This window comes from Eleutherodactylus coqui, chromosome 4, assembly GCF_035609145.1.
Source record: "Eleutherodactylus coqui strain aEleCoq1 chromosome 4, aEleCoq1.hap1, whole genome shotgun sequence".
NCBI classification, from domain to species: domain Eukaryota; kingdom Metazoa; phylum Chordata; class Amphibia; order Anura; family Eleutherodactylidae; genus Eleutherodactylus; species Eleutherodactylus coqui.
Window position 1 is genome coordinate 276,059,462 of NC_089840.1, and position 20,405 is coordinate 276,079,866.

The 20,405-nt window shown below is 44.4% G+C and overlaps 1 protein-coding gene across 1 annotated transcript; it reads left to right on the forward strand.

The window, feature by feature from the left end:
- The first annotated feature begins 6,173 nt into the window (after positions 1-6,173).
- On the forward strand, positions 6,174-11,830 carry LOC136624380 (zinc finger protein 345-like). The gene is made up of 4 exons (XM_066598347.1): positions 6,174-6,293; positions 6,376-6,440; positions 8,088-8,190; positions 10,271-11,830. Exons 1-4 carry the CDS (start codon positions 6,209-6,211, stop codon positions 11,647-11,649), a joined length of 1,632 nt encoding a protein of 543 aa, XP_066454444.1. The 5' UTR covers positions 6,174-6,208; the 3' UTR covers positions 11,650-11,830.
- The last annotated feature ends 8,575 nt before the right edge of the window (positions 11,831-20,405 follow it).

Consider the following 20,405-nt stretch of genomic DNA (forward strand, 5'->3'; position numbering starts at 1 on the left):
AAAGAAGGTAGCATGCAGAGAAAAGCAATGGCACTTATGTAGAGATGAGCGAACCTGCTAGAAAAGCAATGGCACTTATGTAGAGATGAGCGAACCTACTCGGCCATGCCCCTTTTTCGCCCGAGCACCGCAATTTTCGAGTACTCGGGCGAAAAGATTCAGGGGGCACCGTGGGTGAGTGGGGGGTTGCAGCGGGGAGTGGGGGGGGGGGGAGAGGGAGAGAGAGAGGGCTCCCCCCTGTTGCCCGCTGCTACACCCCGCTCTGCCACGCCTCCCCCGCCCCCGAATCTTTTCACCTGAGTACGGAAGTACTCGAAAATCGCGGTGCTCGATCGAGTAATTACTCGAAACGAGTAGGTTCGCTCATCTCTACAGTTATGTTATTTGTGGGGGAGGGGTCCAAGATTGAAAACACCCCCACTTGTGCTTTAAAATAATCACTGGAGAGGATAAGGCCCATGATCCCAAATTGGATACTATTTTATTGCTAGAATATACATACAGAAATCAAAGCCTTGCAACACATTTCGAAGGAGGTTCTCTTTTTATCAAGCGTAAAGGAGAAGGACACTCAATTTATAAAGTACATGGTCTCTCGTCTACTGATTAGTGTGTTTGCAATCTACCTCCAAAATGCTCAACTGGGTGTGTAATTCCTGACAATTTGGGCATGGCTAAACTCAGAAGGTAGTGATGCTCAATCACATTGCCTGGAGCACAAAAATGGCACTCGATTGGCCAGAAGTTCAGAAGAGCAGTCAAATTGTCCCGCCAAAATGACCATTTTGGCACATTGTTTTCCACCATTTCCGCGTGCAAATGCCAAAAGAGTGCCGCTATCTGCGTCGCTGGAGCGCACGTTCTTGTTGCCCAGCAACTGGAAATGGTTGGTGGATCAACAGTGTTACATTGCCCATATGAAAATTAAAAAATGATAATATGACTAAAGAAATAGGACTTAATTCACCATAAATACATAGAGGGACATAAAAATATATAAACAGTAAAGTCTTTTTTTTGTTTTTTTTTCAATAGCATGTTACTGGATTGTAGGTGGGATTATGGTGAGAATACACTGTAATGTATAAACTGAGTAACTAAATAGATAAATGAGTGTGGTGAAGAATATATGGCCGACATATGTGATGGAAACAGGAGGGGTTGAACCAGAGATTCACACAGACCGCCCAGGGGGGTAACGAGATTAGCGCCGTTTGAGTTGTTTAAAAATGGGTTGTTGAAATTTAAAATAATCAATAATAGTAAGAAATACATAAATTAAAATGGGTGGTCTGCTTAAAGTTTGAATATTAATCATTTTGACATTAGCTCAAAATGCAAGATGTTGGTTATTACACCCCATGGTAGAAAAGCTCTTGAACAGGAAGAGATTGAAATACAAATTATATAGATTAAACCAAAACATAAAGTAAATCTGAAGTTATTTATCGTAAAAAGGTAACCCGAAATTTAAAACCTCAAAATTTTCTGCGCCTATGTGCGCAAAAAAATGCACTCCACGGATGTACAAAATGCGCGTGACCGAAGCCCCGTGCATTTTTATACATGTGAGCAAAAAAGTGTGTGGAGCAGCTGTGCTTGTAGAAGCGCAGCTGCTTCACGAAGGTCCCCCCATCACTGAACACTGGGACAGCACTGTCAAAGTGTTCAGTGATGATGGGACTCCTTGCAGGGATGAAAGAATCCCCTGCTACAGCTGTGACAGCTTTAGCAGAGGAGCACGATACCATCCAATTGCTTTCAATGGGTCCGGCGCTGCTGCCGCCCCATAGAAGGCAATGGGATGAAGGCAACCCCTGCTGCAATTAATTTTCAGGATGGGGGGGGGTGCTTGAGATGTAAGCCCTACCCTAAAAATAATCCCTAGCTGTGAAAAAAATAAATAAATGAACCCACCTAGAAGCAATGTCTGGCTCTTCTCCCCATCCCTAGAAATCTTCATCTGCCTTCTGGTGGCCAGGTATTGAAAAATCTCCGCCTCCATAAAGTGCTGCCTCCAATCAGAGGCAGGACTCAGCCATTCATTGAATGACAGCTGAGCAGTGCCTCTGTTTGGTCTGAGCGCTCAGTCAATCAGAGGCAGTGCTCAATGATTCATTGAATTCACAGCTAGGGATGATTTTCGGGATAGGGCTTATATTTCAAGCCCCCCAAAAGAATAATCGCAGCAGGCGTTACTGTCATCCCACTGCTGTCAATGGGGTGGCTGTCAATGGGGTGTCCTCGCTGCAGACCCCTCATCACTGAACACTGTGACAGTGCTGTTACAGTGTTCAGTGATGAGAGGACTCCTCGCGGGGCTTAACAGATTTTGCATTAGGGCCCATATACAGAAAGTTCCCCTCTCCATCTATTATTTCACATGTTACCTGTGGTGGTTTATGTTCTTTGTTCCACTATGTAAACATAGCCCAGGAACTTAATGCTTTTTTTTCTATCCGCCCTCCAAACAAAGTCCCCTAATCCCCTGTCACTGCTGTCTTTACGCGCAGCACGGACCTTACCGGCACGCATTTAAAGCACGCCTGTCCTATCTTTTGTAGGTACGAGTATTTTGAGCCTCTAAAAAAATGGAAATGTGAGCACTTCATAGGAAACCAATGGTTCTAACAGATGTGATTTTTTTTGCGCACATAGGTGCGCAAAAAACAAAATGCTCATCTGACGCAGCCTGAGGTGTAAGTGTTCTCATCCGGAAAATAGAAAACATTTAATTTCTCCTTAATGTCAAAAATTCCCCTTGAGGAATCTTTTCCAGTGGTGTCAAATGCATGTAGGTGGGGTCACTATCATGGTGGCCGAGAAAATGTTTAGAGGCCCCATGCTTCGTGAACCCCATCTGGATATTCCAGCGATAGTGGTTTGCTCTAGTTTTCAGCAAGTAGGCAATCCAGCAAGTAGATGTAGCTCAAACCACAATTCATAAAGTCCCTAAGGGGTATTGATTTAATTGTCCTGTATCAATTTCCTTCCAGTTATGATAAATGTTAGAGCAACACTTACAACCCCCGTATCCCACACTTAAAGGAGTCTTTTAATGATGGGCCCATGGCTGATCGAATACTGTGGAGAGCGCTCTGTTTGCAATGGTGAGGAGAAGGTTCCAAAATAGCAGCCTATGGTTTTTATGGAAGACCACCGATGGATGTTCTGGAATTTTAGTAACTAAGAGAGGATACCCCCATAGAGTTTCCCACTTTTTGCTCAAAATATTCTTCAATAGGGAATGTTGGGAGTTACATTGGGTTCTAAACTATATTTTTTGTTAAATATAGCCATGTTGATGATAACATAATGTTATAGCTTTTGAAAAGTGGAAATAACCCCCCACCCCCCCCAAAAAAAAAAATAGTTGATCCCTACTGTATCTTATTGGCTCTATACAGACTGTTGTTTTTCACATCTTGATTTCCCTTCATCATTGACGCTCCAAGATGATCTGTATTTATTATTAATTCTCGTGATCCCATGTGAGAGAACTTGGGAAGTCAACTGTGTAAGGTTTAGATTTAATGCTTTATACGCAGTGTTCAGTAGTGAGGGGACTCCATTAGGGGATGAAGAAATTACAAAAATTACAGAAATTACAAAAGTTACATGTGGTATTCCATTATTTGGAAGGAAAGGAGGTGGGGTTGATACAAAAGGTACAGGGACAGGAGGTGGAGCAAGGGGGAACACAGCAATGTGACGATAATATGTGATATACAGTATTTTTCGGACACAAACGGGGTAGGGGTAATATAGGAGGTCTGGGACAGGAAGTGTACATGATGGGCAAAAGTGGATAGCCATAGGAATAGACAGAGGGCATATTGTGGGGATGGGGGGCTAGATCATTGGTATGCTTCTATGAAGAGGTGTGTCTTTACGGTACATCAGAAGCTCTGTGTGTCAGCGATTGTCCGGATGTTGTGGGGTAGAGCATTCCAGAGGATCGGTGCTGCTGTAGAGGAATCTTGGAGGCGAGCATGTGAAGTTAGAAATAGAGAGGTGTTTAGTCTGAGTGTGTTGGCAGAACGGAGCGCATGGGTGAGTTATGCATGGACAGGAGGGAAGCGATGTACAGTGGAGCGCATCATGGAGAGATATAACACAGTAGCATATTAGATATTTAATGGGATTTTGTCACAAAAACAAAAATTCTAGTTGCTGGACCCCCCCTTAAATTAATAAAGCATTCTCGCCTCTCCTCAGCCCTGAATGGAAGTTAGTTTACTGCTGCTTCCAATCAGAGGTTGTACTCCTTGCATCAGTGCTAATATTCTGGGTGGATCAGGCCAGTGCTGGGGCAATGGTAGCCATTTACCTGCATTCCAGGGGGCTGACGATTGGTGCGTATAATCTATTTTGTATTTTACGTGGGGTGCAGAAGTTGGTAAAAAAATTTTTTTGTGACAACCCCCCTTAAAGGCAAGTTTCAGCTGAGGATATTACGGACACATTTCCTCGTCTGTGATACGGACGTGTGTTCCAGTCCAACCACGGGTTTTACTGACCAGAATTCAAAGCATCATAGGTCCCAATAATCCTCTGAGTTCGGCTCAATAAACCTTGCGGTAAAAATCCCATTATTGTGTTTATCATCTTTAGGGTACACGCACAACGACGTTTTTTCATTCATTTTCAGATCCATTCATTTGATAGGGGTAAATTCACATAGACTTTTTTGTTTATTCGGATGAATACTCCAAAAAAAAAAATAGCAGCATGTCCCGTTCTTGTCCGAATCTCAGCTGATAATAGTACATCACTGTGTAGTGTCCCGCACATCGGATGCACATGGATGGGATGGCCAAGTGTTAACTGATCACTGTTACGTCTGAGAATCTCGGGCACAACTTTTTAAATGTCTGTGCTTATGCATCCTTAGACCGTACTTATATTGGCGCGTGCAAGACTGATCCAATACTGAACTTTTAATATGCATTCTTACCTGTGAGTGCGATGTGTGCTTTGTGAAAAAAGGCATCGCTGCACATGAGATTTTCACGTGTGTTAAAATAGCATGTTGTTCAAATAGTAAAATAGAAAAACAGAACATTTACGGTGCACTCGCATAAACACCGTACAGCATGCGATGGTGGTGCAAATTTTTTTTGTTCCAAAGAAAATAATAAGCAGTATCACCCAAAAATAGGACATTCTGCGATCAGTTCAAGAGAAAAATGGCTCATGTAAATTAACCCATGTAAAATAATGGGCTCTTTTCATGTGCAATTTGTGTGCATCCCGCAACGCACAGAAATCATACTAAAAATCGCCCGTCTAAAAACACGCATATTCATTGCTGTCTTTGAATCAACTATAATACAGAGATTTGCAGGTGGGTGGGGGGTTACATTGTCTTGTCTTCTTCCCTTTCAGGATACTCAGCTGATATCTTCTATAGCAGATAATTTTCCTGATTGACCCGACAAGAATGGAGAGGAACCGGGACAAGATGGCGGAGGGTATATTCACCCTCACCCTAGAGATACTCTTCCGGCTTACAGGAGAGGTGAGAGATTCTGGGGATGACGTCACGTTCCATCATTCTTATCTATGTCAGTCTCTGGTCACATCTACGGCAGAGGATTTACTGCTGATTCATCATAAATTCCGGGAAAATAATAGAGCCGGTTGTTCTAGCAGAATGACGGAAACCCAACAGATCTACTATAAGGCAATTGAAGGTTGTTGGGGGTCATTATTGTCTGTCATCTGACAGAACCAAAACTCTGATCATTTTGTTCTTCTGCTCCTGTGACTGAGTAGAACAACGGAGATGATGAACACAGATGTGAGGAGAATCTTACTAATTGTTGGACATAACTGGAGACATGAAGGACTCCGGGAATGTCTGCAGGGATATTTATGGATGTATCTCCCCATAAACAGGATTACACGGTAGTGAAGAAGACTTCTAGTGACGACTGTCAGGCCCCAGTATCTGATAGATTGGGAAGACCCCTTAGTCCAATCACAGGGCCTCCACCTCACTCCCTGATACTGGAGGAGATCGATGAACAGAAGATCCTAGAACTCACCAACAAGATGATTGAGCTGCTGACTGGAGAGGTGACGCTGCTGGGAATGCTGGGACATTATTCAGTAACGCTATGGGGTTTAAGGTGTCTGGGTGATGACAGTATCATTGTGTTGTCAGGTTCCTATAAGGTGTCAGGACGTCACTGTCTATTTCTCCATGGAGGAGTGGGAGTATTTAGAAGAACACCAGGATCTGTACAAGGACGTCATGATGGAGGACCACCAGTCCCCCCCATTACCAGGTAATAGACAGGACTAAATCCACACGGCCTTTATTATTGGTATGTAGAGAATGAAGTCAGTGGCTGTCTGTGTTTTCTGCAGGTAGAACCAGTAAGAGAACAGCAGCGGAGAGGTGTCCCTATCCTTCTCTTTCACAGGATGATCAGGTAGATGGAGAGAAGGTCTCATGAAATCTCTCTGGTCAGTAGGATGGCTGACAAGGTCTTGTGTTCAGTCTAATTATATATTGCACGGAAAATTTTATGAAGTCAAGGTTACTTTAGAGTAACTGAGGAATAAAATGTGTATACACACAGAGGAGCATTAGATTTTTCTCAGGCTGTGTGTACCGATGTCCCTCTGCAGAATATGCCACCCCTCACACTCTCCTCATTTAGGACCTAAAGAATACTTGCGCCAAATTTTACGATTGTACGACAACAGGAAACTACATTACATAGGGATGCACTTACCTTTGCAATTAGCATTGAATAATTGACTTGTGACCCCTTTACTTTCCCTATTTAGGAACTAAAGAATGCTCCTGTCAAAGTTCATGTTTGTATGACAGCAGGAAGTTAGAGAATTAGATTTGCTACATTACACAGGGGTGCCAATACTTTTGCACTTAGCATTGCATTTTCAAGTTGTGACCCCCTTTACTTTTTCTATTTAGGACCTAAAGAATGGTCATGCCTAATTTCTTGTTTGTTCGACATCATGAAGTTAGAGAATTAGATTTGGTACATTACACAGGGGTGCCAGTATTTTTGCAATAAGCATTGTAGTTTTAAATTTTGACCCCTATACTTTTACTATATAGGACCTAAAGAATGCTCCTGCCAAATTTCATGTTTGTACGACATCGGAAAGTTAGAGAATTAGATTTGGTACATTGCACAGGTGTGCAAATACATTTGCACTTAGCATTGAATTTTTGAGTTGTGATTCCTTTACGTTTCCTATTTAGGACCTAAAGAATGGTCATGCCGAATTTCATGTTTATGCGACATCGGGAAGTAAGAGAATTACTTAGTCAGTGAGGGCTTTCCCTTTATATGTATACTAACTGATAGGCTCGGCCATGCCCAATTTAATTTGATATAGGTGTTTACATGTTGTTTGCACGGAAAATTTAATGAAGTCAAGGTTAGTTTAGAGTAACCGAGGAATAAAATATGTATACATATAGAGGAGCGTTAGATTCTCCTCAGGCTGCAAGTACCAATGTCCCTCTGCAGAATGTGCCACCACTTCCACTCTCCCCATATAGGACCTAAAGAATGCTTGAGCCAAATTTCACGCTTGTACGACACCGAGAAGTTACATTACATAGGGGTGCACTTACCATGACCCCTTTGATTTTCCTATTTAGGACCTAAAGAATGATCATCCCAAATTTCATGGTTGTATGACATCGGGAAGTTAGAGAACTGGTCAGTGAGTGAGTGAGGGCTTACACACACACACACACACACACACACACACATATATATATATATATATATATATATATATATATATATATATATATATATATATAATTGTGTAATGAGAAAGCTGGAGATGGCGGGATTACAGCCAACCACAGACATTAGATCTCTGCATCTTTTCTAGTTCTGGAGACTTCTGGTTGGAATAAAGAAGCAACAGGTTGGAGTTATACAGGAGACCTGCAGCTATTTGGCCCAGATCACTACTGCTGTCATGTCATTCCGGCTCCTCATACTAATTAATGACCTTTTCTGGCCATATAAAACCTCCCACATGACTTCTCCAACTGTTTGATGACTTTTACCATATTTATTTCACAGCTTGTGAATCCGGATGAAGATCCGATCCCTATTGATGCTACAGAGACACATGTGAGGGGGGATCAGCCGTGTAAGGAGGGGATTCCTACAGATGACCCCCCAGGTGAGACTACATGTAGAGAAGAGTCTGTGTTGTCAGGGTTTTCTGCTGAATGTTGCCTTATTTAGCCAAAAACAATGTTAAGAATTTTTTTCATAATACGCTGCTCAAACAAAAATTAGAGGACCTTTTAAGTCACATTAGGATTAAAACTATCAGTCCCACACACAATAGCAGTTTTTAAAAAATCCATATTAACCTCTTGTAGTTTTTGTTAGTACTATTTTAGAATACATACGACTTTTTGATTGCTTTTTATTACATTTTGTCTCTCATTTTTCCATTGATAGGACTGTGTGAGGGCTCGATTTTTGTGGGGTGACCTGTAGTTTGCATTGGTACCATTTTGGGGAACATATAAAACTTTTTGATAGCTTTTCATTATTTTATTTTTTTCTGATGGAGACCTAAGTAGACCTTTATGGATGTGGTAATACCAATTTGTAGATTTTTTTAATTTTACTTTAGATTTTTACAATCCTAATAAAAAAACACTGTTTATTTCTCGACTTTTGCATTGGGAGACACAGTTGAAAACCATGGGTATAGCTACTACCACTATAGGGTGTACACTAAGCAAAAAAAAAAGTGTTAGTTTCTCCTCCCAGCTATACACCTCCTGCAGAAGCCAGCTAATCAGTTTTAGCTCAGAGTCTCGGAGCTCTACTGTCTATGGTAGTTAGGTGAGTATTTTCTCCACTGAGGTAAGTATTCTCTCCTCCCTCTTTTCCTTCCTCTTTCTTTTTACCACCACCACTGCAGCCAACTTTCTTTACTCCACTTCCAACCCACCCACCCACCCAACAAAACCAGTCAACCTATACCAAGCTTCCTAGCAGATGCTCCTTGGGGTGGCATGTTCCTGGGGAGTATGAAGATTTCCCTATGAGAGACAGTTGACTAGCCAATACTGTTTCTAAAGCTATTTGTGGTAAGAGTTCTCATCTACCAGAAAACAAAGCCAGCCACGTGTGGTTCTGCACAGAAGAAGAGGCTCCAGATTTGTTTCTTTTGCCGCTCCAAAACAAAACACTCTCCTACAAACTGCGCCCGTCCTGGTGTCCCTGGCCACTATACTCCAAGCCCGCCTATACTAAATCTTCTGTGTGTATGGCTGTCCCCAACCAAGGCAATCAGAGTGGGGTGATGACTTTTTTTATTCAAGGAGACCTAACTCACTCATGGCTCAGACATCTATGTTCAGAAGGTTATCTATTCGAGCTATGCCATACAGTTTTCTACAAACCCAAAGATTGCTTCTTCAGTTCCAAAATTCCGATCTCTCCTTCATAGTGCAATGCTTTGGCTTATGTGATACACACTTTCTCCTCTAAGGTTGTAATTGTCCCTGTTTCGCCATAAACAGTGCAGGGGGTTATATTCCAATCTCTTCACAAGGAGGACGGCACTGTCCGACCTGTTCTGCATCTGAAGAGATTAAATCAATATGTCAAGGTTCAACAGTTCAGCGTGGAGTTGTTGAGATCTGTCATTGCGCCCATGGGAGTTTCTGTCATCCATTTATATTAAACAATTCACCTAGTGATTAGTGAAAAGTTTACAAAGTAATAGAGGATGCACTTACTTGGATGAGGAGTTTGCAGGCACCGGTGATCCTCTAGGTTCGCTTTTAATGTAAGAGGCTTTATATCTATTAGTTCCACGCTTGAAAAAGGAGGTGAATCTGTTTATAAACACTCCAAAGCACGTTGCACTTCTCTGTAATTCCTGTACTGTTTGTCCAGTGCAGGACAACCTGAATAATGTGTGATACTTTCTTCTTAAAGCTTCTGTGCTCTGTAACCTTACTAGCTGTATGAGCCGTGGATAAGATCAGCAGCTGAGAGCTCCAGCTGTATGTACTAATTAAACGTCAACGCATGGGAAAACACAACAAATAAGCTTATTGGCTAAAATAATTGGTCCTTTAGGATGGCTGTCAGTAGATTAGGTGCTCCACAAATTATTGTGGCTTCTGTGAATGGGAAAACCCTTTAACAATTTATATGCAAATGTCATAAACTATTAGTATAATTGTAATGTTATATTCAAAAATATTAAAAATTCATTTTATTCTTGCCAGATTACAAAACTAGAAACTCCAAAGGACATCTGATATCAACAGATTATGAAGTGGAAGATCCTGGTATCATACAAGATACAAATGAAAAGCCGGCTATTATCCCAAATATGCCCTCAGCCCTTCACAGCAAAAATCTATCTTCTGATCCTTCTAAACATGTTTCATCTTCTGATTCATTGAAGAATGTTAAACAAAATAAAATTTACGGAACAGATGTTGAACAACAAAGAGTTCACACAGGGGAGAAGCCATTTTCATGTTCTGAATGTGGGAAATCTTTTAACAATAAATCAGATCTTGTTAAACATCAGAGAATTCATACAGGGGAAAAGCCATATTCATGTTCAGAATGTGGGAAATCTTCTAACAGTAAATCAGATCTTGTTAAACATCAGAGAATTCATACAGGGGAAAAGCCATATTCATGTTCAGAATGTGGGAAATGTTTTAACCAAAAATCAAATCTTGTGTTACATCAGAGAAATCACACCGGGGAGAAGCCATATTCATGTTCTGAGTGTGGTAAATGTTTTAACCGAAAATCAAATCTTTTGTTACATCAGAGAATTCACACAGGGGAGAAGCCATTTTCATGTTCAGAATGTGGGAAATGTTTTAACAATAAATCAGATCTTGTTAAACATCAGAGAATTCATACAGGGGAAAAGCCATATTCATGTTCAGAATGTGGGAAATCTTCTAACAGTAAATCAGATCTTGTTAAACATCAGAGAATTCATACAGGGGAAAAGACATATTTTTGTTCTGAATGTGGGAAAGGTTTTAACCAAAAATCAAGTCTTGTGTTACATCAGAGAAATCACACAGTGGAGAAGCCATATTCATGTTCTGAATGTGGGAAACGTTTTAACCAAAAATCAAGTCTTGTGTTACATCAGAGAATTCACACAGGGGAGAAGCCACATTCTTGTTCTGAATGTGGGAAATGTTTTAAGCTAAAATCAAATCTTGTGTTACATCAGAGAATTCACACGAGGGAAAAGCCCCATTCTTCTGAATGTGGGAAATGTTTTAACCAAAAATCAAGTCTTGTTTTACATCAGATAATTCACACAGGGGAGAAGCCATATTCATGTTCTGAATGTGGGAAATGTCTTAACCAAAAATCAAATCTTGTTCAACATCACAGAATTCACACAGTGGAGAAGCCATATTCATGTTCTGAATGTGGGAAATGTTTTAACCAAAAGTCATATCTTGTGTTACATCAGAGAATTCACACAGGGGAAAAGCCATATTCATGTTCAGAATGTGGGAAATGTTTTAACCAAAAATCAAGTCTTGTGAGACATCAGATAATTCACACAGGGGAGAAGATATTTTTATGTTCTGAATATGGGAAATCTTTTCACACATAAATATGTTCTTATTAAACATTAGAAAAAACACACAGAGGAGAAGCCACATTCATGTTAGGAATATGGGAACTGTTTTAAACATTAATCACATCTTGCTGTACATCAGACATGTATCTTCCTGATTGTGGAAAATGTTTTAAGCCGAAACCAACTCTCATTAAAAATCAGAAAATTCACACAAGGGAAGAAGCCATTTTTATGTTCAGAATGTGGGGGAAAAGCCATTTACATGTTTTGATTGTGGTAAATGTTTTATGCATCATTTACATGTTTAGATTGTGGTGAATGTTTTATGCATAAATCAACTGTCGTTACTCATCTGAGAATTCACACAGGGGAGAAGCCATTTTCACGTTGAGAATGTGAGAAATGTTTTGTATTCAAAAGATTTTTATTGAAACTTTAAGGGTAATACAAGAAACACGAATGCAAAAAGATATCAAAGATTTAACATATAAGTTGTGATGAAATAAATTGTTTAACTTGTCCTATTGTCTTTCGCCTAATAACAATTGACTCATATTTTCATGTAAACTTAGGAGTAATTTTGTTGGTGACATATGCCACCTCTCCATATATACCTCTCAAGTCTGAATATACCTGAAGCCCTGCTTATGATAATCAGAAAGGGCTCGGCCTATGGTGTAACAGCTGGCGCCTGAACAGGGACCAAGTGACCAGAACCTCTGATCCGACTTACTCTTGAACGGACAGAATGCACAGACCCATAATCAGGACCATGCTGGCTGGTAAGAAACTGTTATTCTTATCCCCCATTGTGTCTCTGTGCTTTTGTCTGTTCAAAGTTAGGTAAGTGTGTTCATTTATATTGAGTGGTTCATTTAAGGTCTAAATTTGGTTTATTTTATATGACAAAGAACCCTGTCAAACAAGCTGTCTCGTTGTCTGGGTTTGAATGAATGTGTAACCCAATGTGTTTGAAGGCCATAATAGTGTCAATAGGTTGAATAATTGTCCTAGTGTGGATATTCTATGATCTAAGTTCCCTAATCTACTGGTAATATGTTCCCGATCCCTGACGAGGGACCGATTGTTTAGGTGGGTCCTGCCCTGTGAAGCCTGAGTTTTTAGGGGCACGCAGAGGAAATACCTGTGTATGTGGTTTAGGTGGGTCCTGCCCTGTGAAGACTGAGTTTTTAGGGTCACGCAGAGGGAACAATTATACTGTAGGACAAGTGTCTGACTTGTGACAAAAATCACTTGCCATAGTAAACATATCCTCAGACGGGGTTACCGTCTCCTCAAATAAGGAGGAAAAAGGTTATTAAAAACCCATGTAGATTACCAGTGACACATGGGTAACAGATGGTCTAAGAAAGCCACCTCAGATGAGTCAGAATGAATATTGACCTAAAACATAGTAAAGAATATGGAAGGTAAAGAAATAGCCAAAGAATGCAAGGCTTTGATGCCTATCATGAAACAGGACACCAGACATGGGACCCTTAGTCCCGGGCTGTAAATAGCAGTATAGGAATGCGCCACAAGGTCTTCTAAGAATCTTGTTCACAAATATCCAATCCCCAAGATGTCAGGAGAGCTGAAGAACATGAAGAGGGTTTCCCTTATGGAAAGGGAACCCCCGCAAGAGAATGTAGATAGAAAACTATTAGAAAAAGGCGTCACTGCGCTTCGTGATATTGTGCTATGAGTGATAGTCCCCGGCTGTGGTCAAATGCAATGATAGAATATAAAGGCAGTTTTAAAGATGCTAATATGGAGGCAGCTGAAGGTTGGGACAGATGTGCCTGCCTGGTTGCTAAAGGGAAGATAGAATTGAAAATGATGGTGTCATTAATTACAGAATGAGAAAGACAGCATCACTAATAAAATGCCAGATCCTGAGAAACAACCCATGGGGTTCTACAGAGCTTGTCTACAGTTAGCAGGAGTTTATGGCTGTTATAAAAACCTGAAAGAAGTGGCCAGGCATAAGGCTGACCCCTTCTTCTTCCCCTTGATGATAGAGGAGTTTGACCTACCACTTGACCCTAAGGTGTCTGGTTCAGGGGCTAGTTTCCTACATCATCTGAAACTCTGGCATTTGAAGTGTATGACAGAATTAGGAATTACCATTTATGATGTTAGGCAGGAGAAGACAATCAGCAGAAACTTTTTTTTGTCTAGGATTCTGGTAGCGTGGAAGGACTTGGGATACAGTCTCAATGTTCCTGTACATGCCCAACTTCTTACACAAGCCTTTGGGGGATGTCTCAAAAAGAACATGAACGACAAACTAGAAGCCGCTCCATCCTGAATGGCATACTCTAGAGTCCCAGGCTCTTCTCCAAGTTGTCCGTGGTTTAGAACTAGGCTCCTGTACAATGGTACTTGTGAACCAGGACAACCATGAATTCCGGAAACCTATCACTTGCTACAACTGTGGCAAACAGGGCCACAGGTGTAGACAATGTAAGGCACATCCCAAGGGTTTAGAATGGACAGTCCAAACCAAGACCGTACTTTTCTGACCATTAGGAAACAGGCAATCCACAGTCTGTGCTCATTGATGCAAATTAGCAAATCCAGAAGAGGCCCAGTACCTATTGTCTCTTTGACTGTAGGTTCAGAAGGTCCTCTCCCCTTTCTGGTAGACACCGGAGCAGCCACTAGTGTAATACACAGCAGACATGTCAAAGAGAGGGATGTCAGTAAACAAAGCCTTTCATGTGTTTTGAGTATTGAAAGATGTAAAAGGTTTAGCAGTGAACAGAGTGGATGGCCTATGGATAATAGTTGCTAACTGAAGTGGTAAAGTATATAAGTGGAAATTGGGCATATGTGGTGTTGTAGTCTGAGGATTGTCATTAGATAACCAATACTGGACAAAACATGTAAAACCAAAGTATGTAAGAGTTTTTCTTATCTATATGTGTTTTGTTCACGGTTGGCAGTCCTATGTAAAGTAGATACAATCCCAGTCTCTACGTCACATGCTAAACTTATCAGTCCATGTATGAATTAATAAATGTCCCTGTTTGTGTAGTGTGGATAGTTTGTAAGGGGGAGGGAGGTGGGAAGTAAATTACACTCAGAGGCCTCAGTCAGATGGGCGTTTTTTCGCGCGATTTGCGCATGCGCATGCGTCCGGCGATTTTTTTAAAACCATTGCTTTGCAATGGTATCGGACACATGAGCGCTTTTTATGTGCTCGTCCGATAAATTATAGAACAGAAATCGCAGATGGCACCTATCTGCGATTCCTGTTCTCTTCTCTATATGCGCTCAATGAGAACATATAGAAGACAAATCATTCTTCTCTTCCACAGCTGTAACAGCTGTGGCAGAGAAGAACGATGTTTGCCCATTGAATTCAATGGAGCCGGCAATACAGCCGGCTCCATTGAAAGCAATGGGCTGCCGGCGTGCGTGGGATAAATATATAAGCCCTTCCCTGCAATTCATCCAGAAATGTGTAAAAATAAAAAATATACACTACCGTTCAAAAGTTTGGGGTCACCCAAACAATTTTGTGTTTTCCATGAAAAGTCACACTTATTCACCACCATGCGTTGTGAAATGAATAGAAAATAGAGTCAAGACATTGACAAGGTTAGAAATAATGATTTGTATTTGAAATAACATTGTTTTTACATCAAACTTTGCTTTCGTCAAAGAATCCTCCTTTTGCAGCAATTACAGCATTGCACACCTTTGACATTCTAGCTGTTAATTTGTGGAGGTAAGCTTGTGAAATTGCACCCCACGCTTCTAGAAGCATCTCCCACAAGTTGGATTGGTTGGATGGGCACTTCTGGCGTACCATACGGTCAAACTGCTCCCACAACAGCTCAATGGGGTTCAGATCTGGTGACTGCGCTGGCCACTCCATTACCGATAGAATACCAGCTGCCTGCTTCTGCTGTAAATAGTTCTTGCACAATTTGGAGGTGTGTTTAGGGTCATTGTCCTGTTGTAGGATGAAATTGGTTCCAATCAAGCGCTGTCCACTGGGTATGGCATGGCGTTGCAAAATGGAGTGATAGCCTTCCTTATTCAGAATCCCTTTTACCCTGTACAAATCTCCCACCTTACCAGCACCAAAGCAACCCCAGACCATCACATTACCTCCACCATGCTTAACAGATGGCGTCAGGCATTCTTCCAGCATCTTTTCATTTGTTCTGCGTCTCACAAACGTTCTTCTTTGTGATCCAAACACCTCAAACTTGGATTCATCCGTCCACAACACTTTTTTCCAGTCTTCCTCTGGCCACTGTCTGTGTTCTTTTGCCCATCTTAATCTTTTTCTTTTATTGGCCAGTCTCAGATATGGCTTTTTCTTTGCCACTCTGCCCTGAAGCCCAAAATCCCGCAGCCGCCTCTTCACTGTAGATGTTGACACTGGTGTTTTGCGGGTACTATTTAATGAAGATGCCAGTTGGGTACCTGTGAGGCGTCTGTTTCTCAAACTAGAGACTCTAATGTGCTTATCTTCTTGCTTAGTTGTGCAACGCGGCCTCCCACTTCTTTTTCTACTCTGGTTAGAGCCTGTTTGTGCTGTCCTCTGAAGGGAGTAGTACACACCGTTGTAGGAAATCTTCAATTTCTTAGCAATTTCTCGCATGGAATAGCCTTCATTTCTAAGAAGAAGAATAGACTGTCGAGTTTCAGATGAAAGTTCTCTTTTTCTGGCCATTTTGAGCGTTTAATTGACCCCACAAATGTGATGCTCCAGAAACTCAATCTGCTCACAGGAAGGTCAGTTTTGTAGCTTCTGTAACAAGCTAGACTGTTTTCAGATGTGTGAACATGATTGCACAAGGGTTTTCTAATCATCAATTAGCCTTCTGAGCCAATGAGCAAACACATTGTACCATTAGAACACTGGAGTGATAGTTGCTGGAAATGGGCCTCTATACACCTTTGTAGATTTTGCACAAAAAAACAGGCATTTGCAGCTAGAATAGTCATTTACCACATTAGCAATGTATAGAGTGCATTTGTTTAAAGTTAGGACTAGTTTAAAGTTATCTTCATTGAAAAGTACAGTGCTTTTCCTTCAAAAATAAGGACATTTCAATGTGACCCCAAACTTTTGAACGGTAGTGTATATATACTGACCTTGTCCCGGCAGACGGAGTTCAGCGCGGCCGGCCGGCAGTGGGTGTGAGTGGGTGTGAGTGAGAGCTGCCAGTGATTGGCTCAGCGCTGAGCCAATCAGAGGCAGGTGTCAATCACACCCATTCATGAATTCATGGGCAGGGGCTAATGTGTGTACATTCAGTGACCCATGTTAAATATAGCAGCGCTTTCAGCCCGCAGAGCCGTTATGCAGATTCAACTATTGCTAAGCGACGTTCATAGTCTGGCGAGTATGTCTATAGTGGCGTGTTAGGGGGAGAGAAGCAGTATGGACAGGGGGAGAAGCGGCATGGGGAGGGGGGAGAGAAGTGGCATGGAGTGGGGATTAAGCGGCATGGAGTTCAGGGTGAGATAAGCAGCAATGAGGGGGGTGAGAAGCGGAATGGAGGTGGGGAGAAAAGCGGCATGGAGTGGGGGCGGAGAAGCGGCATGGAGTGGAGTGGGGGGGAAGCGGCATGGAGTGGAGGGGGGGGGGAAGCGGCATGGAGTGGAGGGGGGGAAGCGGCATGGAGTGGGGGGGGAGAAGCGGCATGGAGTGAGGGCGGAGAAGCGGCATGGAGTGGGAGCTGGAAGCGGCATGGAGTGGGGACGGGAAGCGGCATGGAGTGGGGGCGGGAAGCGGCATGGAGTGGGGGGAGGAAGCGGCATGGAGTGGGGGGAGGAAGCGGCATGGAGTGGGGGGAGGAAGCGGCATGGAGTGGGGGGAGGAAGCGGCATGGAGTGGGGGGAGGAAGCGGCATGGAGTGGGGGAGGAAACGGCATGGAGCGGGGGGGGAGGAAGCGGCATGGAGCGGGGGGGGGGGAGAAGCGGCATGAAGCAGAGGGCGGAGAAGCGGCATGGAGTGGGGCGGAGAAGCGGCAAGGAGTGGGGGCGGGAAGCGGCATGGAGTGGGGGCGGAGAAGCGGCATGGAGTGGGGGCGGGAAGCGGCATGGAGTGGAGGGGGGGGAGCGGCATGGAGTGGAGGGGGGGGAGCGGCATGGAGTGGAGGGGGGGAGCGGAATGGAGTGGGGGGAGGAAGCGGAATGGAGGTGGGGAGAAAAGCGGCATGGAGTGAGGGCGGAGAAGCGGCATGGAGTGAGGGCGGAGAAGCGGCATGGAGTGGAGTGGGGGCGGAGAAGCGGCATGGAGTGGAGTGGGGGGGAAGCGGCATGGAGTGGAGTGGGGGGGAAGCGGCATGGAGTGGAGGGGGGGGAAGCGGCATGGAGTGGAGGGGGGGGGGGGGAAGCGGCATGGAGTGGGGGGGAGAAGCGGCATGGAGTGAGGGCGGAGAAGCGGCATGGAGTGAGGGCGGAGAAGCAGCATGGAGTGGAGTGGGGGGGAAGCGGCATGGAGTGGAGGGGGGGGGAAGCAGCATGGAGTGGAGGGGGGGGAAGCGGCATGGAGTGGGGGGGAGAAGCGGCATGGAGTGAGGGCGGAGAAGCGGCATGGAGTGGGTGCGGGAAGCGGCATGGAGTGGGAGCTGGAAGCGGCATGGAGTGGGGACGGGAAGCGGCATGGAGTGGGGGCGGGAAGCGGCATGGAGTGGGGGCGGGAAGCGGCATGGAGTGGGGGGAGGAAGCGGCATGGAGTGGGGGGAGGAAGCGGCATGGAGTGGGGGGAGGAAGCGGCATGGAGCGGGGGGGAGGAAACGGCATGGAGCGGGGGGGAGGAAACGGCATGGAGCGGGGGGGAGGAAGCGGCATGGAGCGGGGGGAGGAAGCGGCATGGAGCGGGGGGGAGAAGCGGCATGGAGTGTGGGTGGAGAAGCGGCATGGAGTGAGGGCGGAGAAGCGGCATGGAATGAGGGCGGAGAAGCGGCATGGAGTGGGGGCGGAGAAGCGGCATGGAGTGGGGGCGGAGAAGCGGCATGGAGTGGGGGCGGGAAGCGGCATGGAGTGGGGACGGGAAGCGACATGGAGTGGGTGGGGAGCGGCGTGGAGTGAAGGGGGGGAGCGGCGTGGAGTGGAGGGGGGGAGCGGCGTGGAGTGGAGGGGGGAAGCGGCGTGGAGTGGGGGGAGGAAGCGGCGTGGAGTGTGGGGAGGAAGCGGCGTGGAGTGCGGGTAGGAAGCGGCGTGGAGTGGGGGGAGGAAGCGGCGTGGAGTGGGGGGAGGAAGCGGCGTGGAGTGGGGGGAGGAAGCGGCGTGGAGTGGGGGGGGAAGGGGCATGGAGTGGGGGGGGAGGGGCATGGAGTCGGGGGGAAGGGGCATGGAGTGGGGGGAATGAAGGGGCATGGAGTGGGGGGAATGAAGGGGCATGGAGTGGGGGGGGAAGGGGCATGGAGTGGGGGGGAAGGGGCATGGAGTGTGGGGGGGAAGGGGCATGGAGTGGGGGAGCGGCATGGAGTGGGGGGGAGGAGATGGCATGGAGTGGGGGGGAGGAGATGGCATGGAGTGGAGGGGGGGAGAAGCGAAAGGGAGGAGGAAAAGAGGGGGAAGAGAAGTGGCATGTGGAGGGGGGAAAGAGAAGCAGCATAGAAAGAGGGGGGAAGAGAAGCGTCATGGAAAGACAGGGGAGAGAAGAGGCATGGAGAGACGGGACGGAGAGGAAGAGAGGGAGGAGAACAGAAGTGGCATGGAGAGAGAGAGGGGGGAGATTCACAATAACCACTTTTCCATAGATTTTATGTTTGCGTAGTGAACATCGGGTCAATCTAGTAACATAAAAATGGCTACATTTTTATATATATCCCAAAAGTAAAAAGTACATATATATGTAAATAAATTACATTATAGGTTTTTCATTTTAAATTAACTTGGTTTCCATATATATTATGACAGATTATTCTGAAAAAACACAATAATAAAATAAAGTGGTAAGGGGGTTGATATGGAGGGGGAAAAGTCAATGATGTTTGTGACCTGAGAGAGACAGTGTGTCTCCAAAACAAAAAAAAAACAACAAAGGATGCCCGATAATCTATCTACACAAGTGGAGACAGCAGAGATGATTCAACAGAAAGTGATACTTATTTACACTTCAAAAAAGGAAAACCAGTTTGAACCAAATGTATGATGTAACTGTTAGGTACACTGTTCAGACACAATCTTCTGCTTCAGTGTCTGGCAGAGATGGGCATCATCCCATTTTCCCTGTGCTTATATTTATTCTCATTCAGCACTCCTAAGGTTAATGGTTTATGGGTCTTCTGTTCAGCTGACGCACCTTTTCTAATCACTGCTCTATATAGCCACTTTGGGCCTTTCAGATCTTGCTGTAGTTTTCCTAGGAGACTTAAACATCCCCACTAATGACCCTATCTCCCCATCTGCCTCTCAGCTTTTTTCGCTCACCTGCTCCCTTGGTCTCTCTCAACTCACAGCCTCTCCCACTCACAGGGATGGAAACACTCTTGATCTGGTCTTCCTCAGTCTCTGCCCTGCTTCCAACTTCACTAACTCCCCTCTCCCGTTCCCAGATCATAATCTCCTTTCTTTCTGTCACGCTCCCTAACATCTCTCCAGATCCACCTACCTACTGTACCTACGGGAACCTTAAGGCCATTCACACCCAGGACTTTGCTGAATCCCTACAGTTCTCTCTGTCCCCTATCTCTCTCCTCTCCTGCCCCAACCTGGCTGCCGCTCACTACAACACCACTCTCAAACATGCCCTGGATGAAGCAGCGCCCCCCCATGACCCGAGCCATCCAATGTAGAACATGGCAACCGA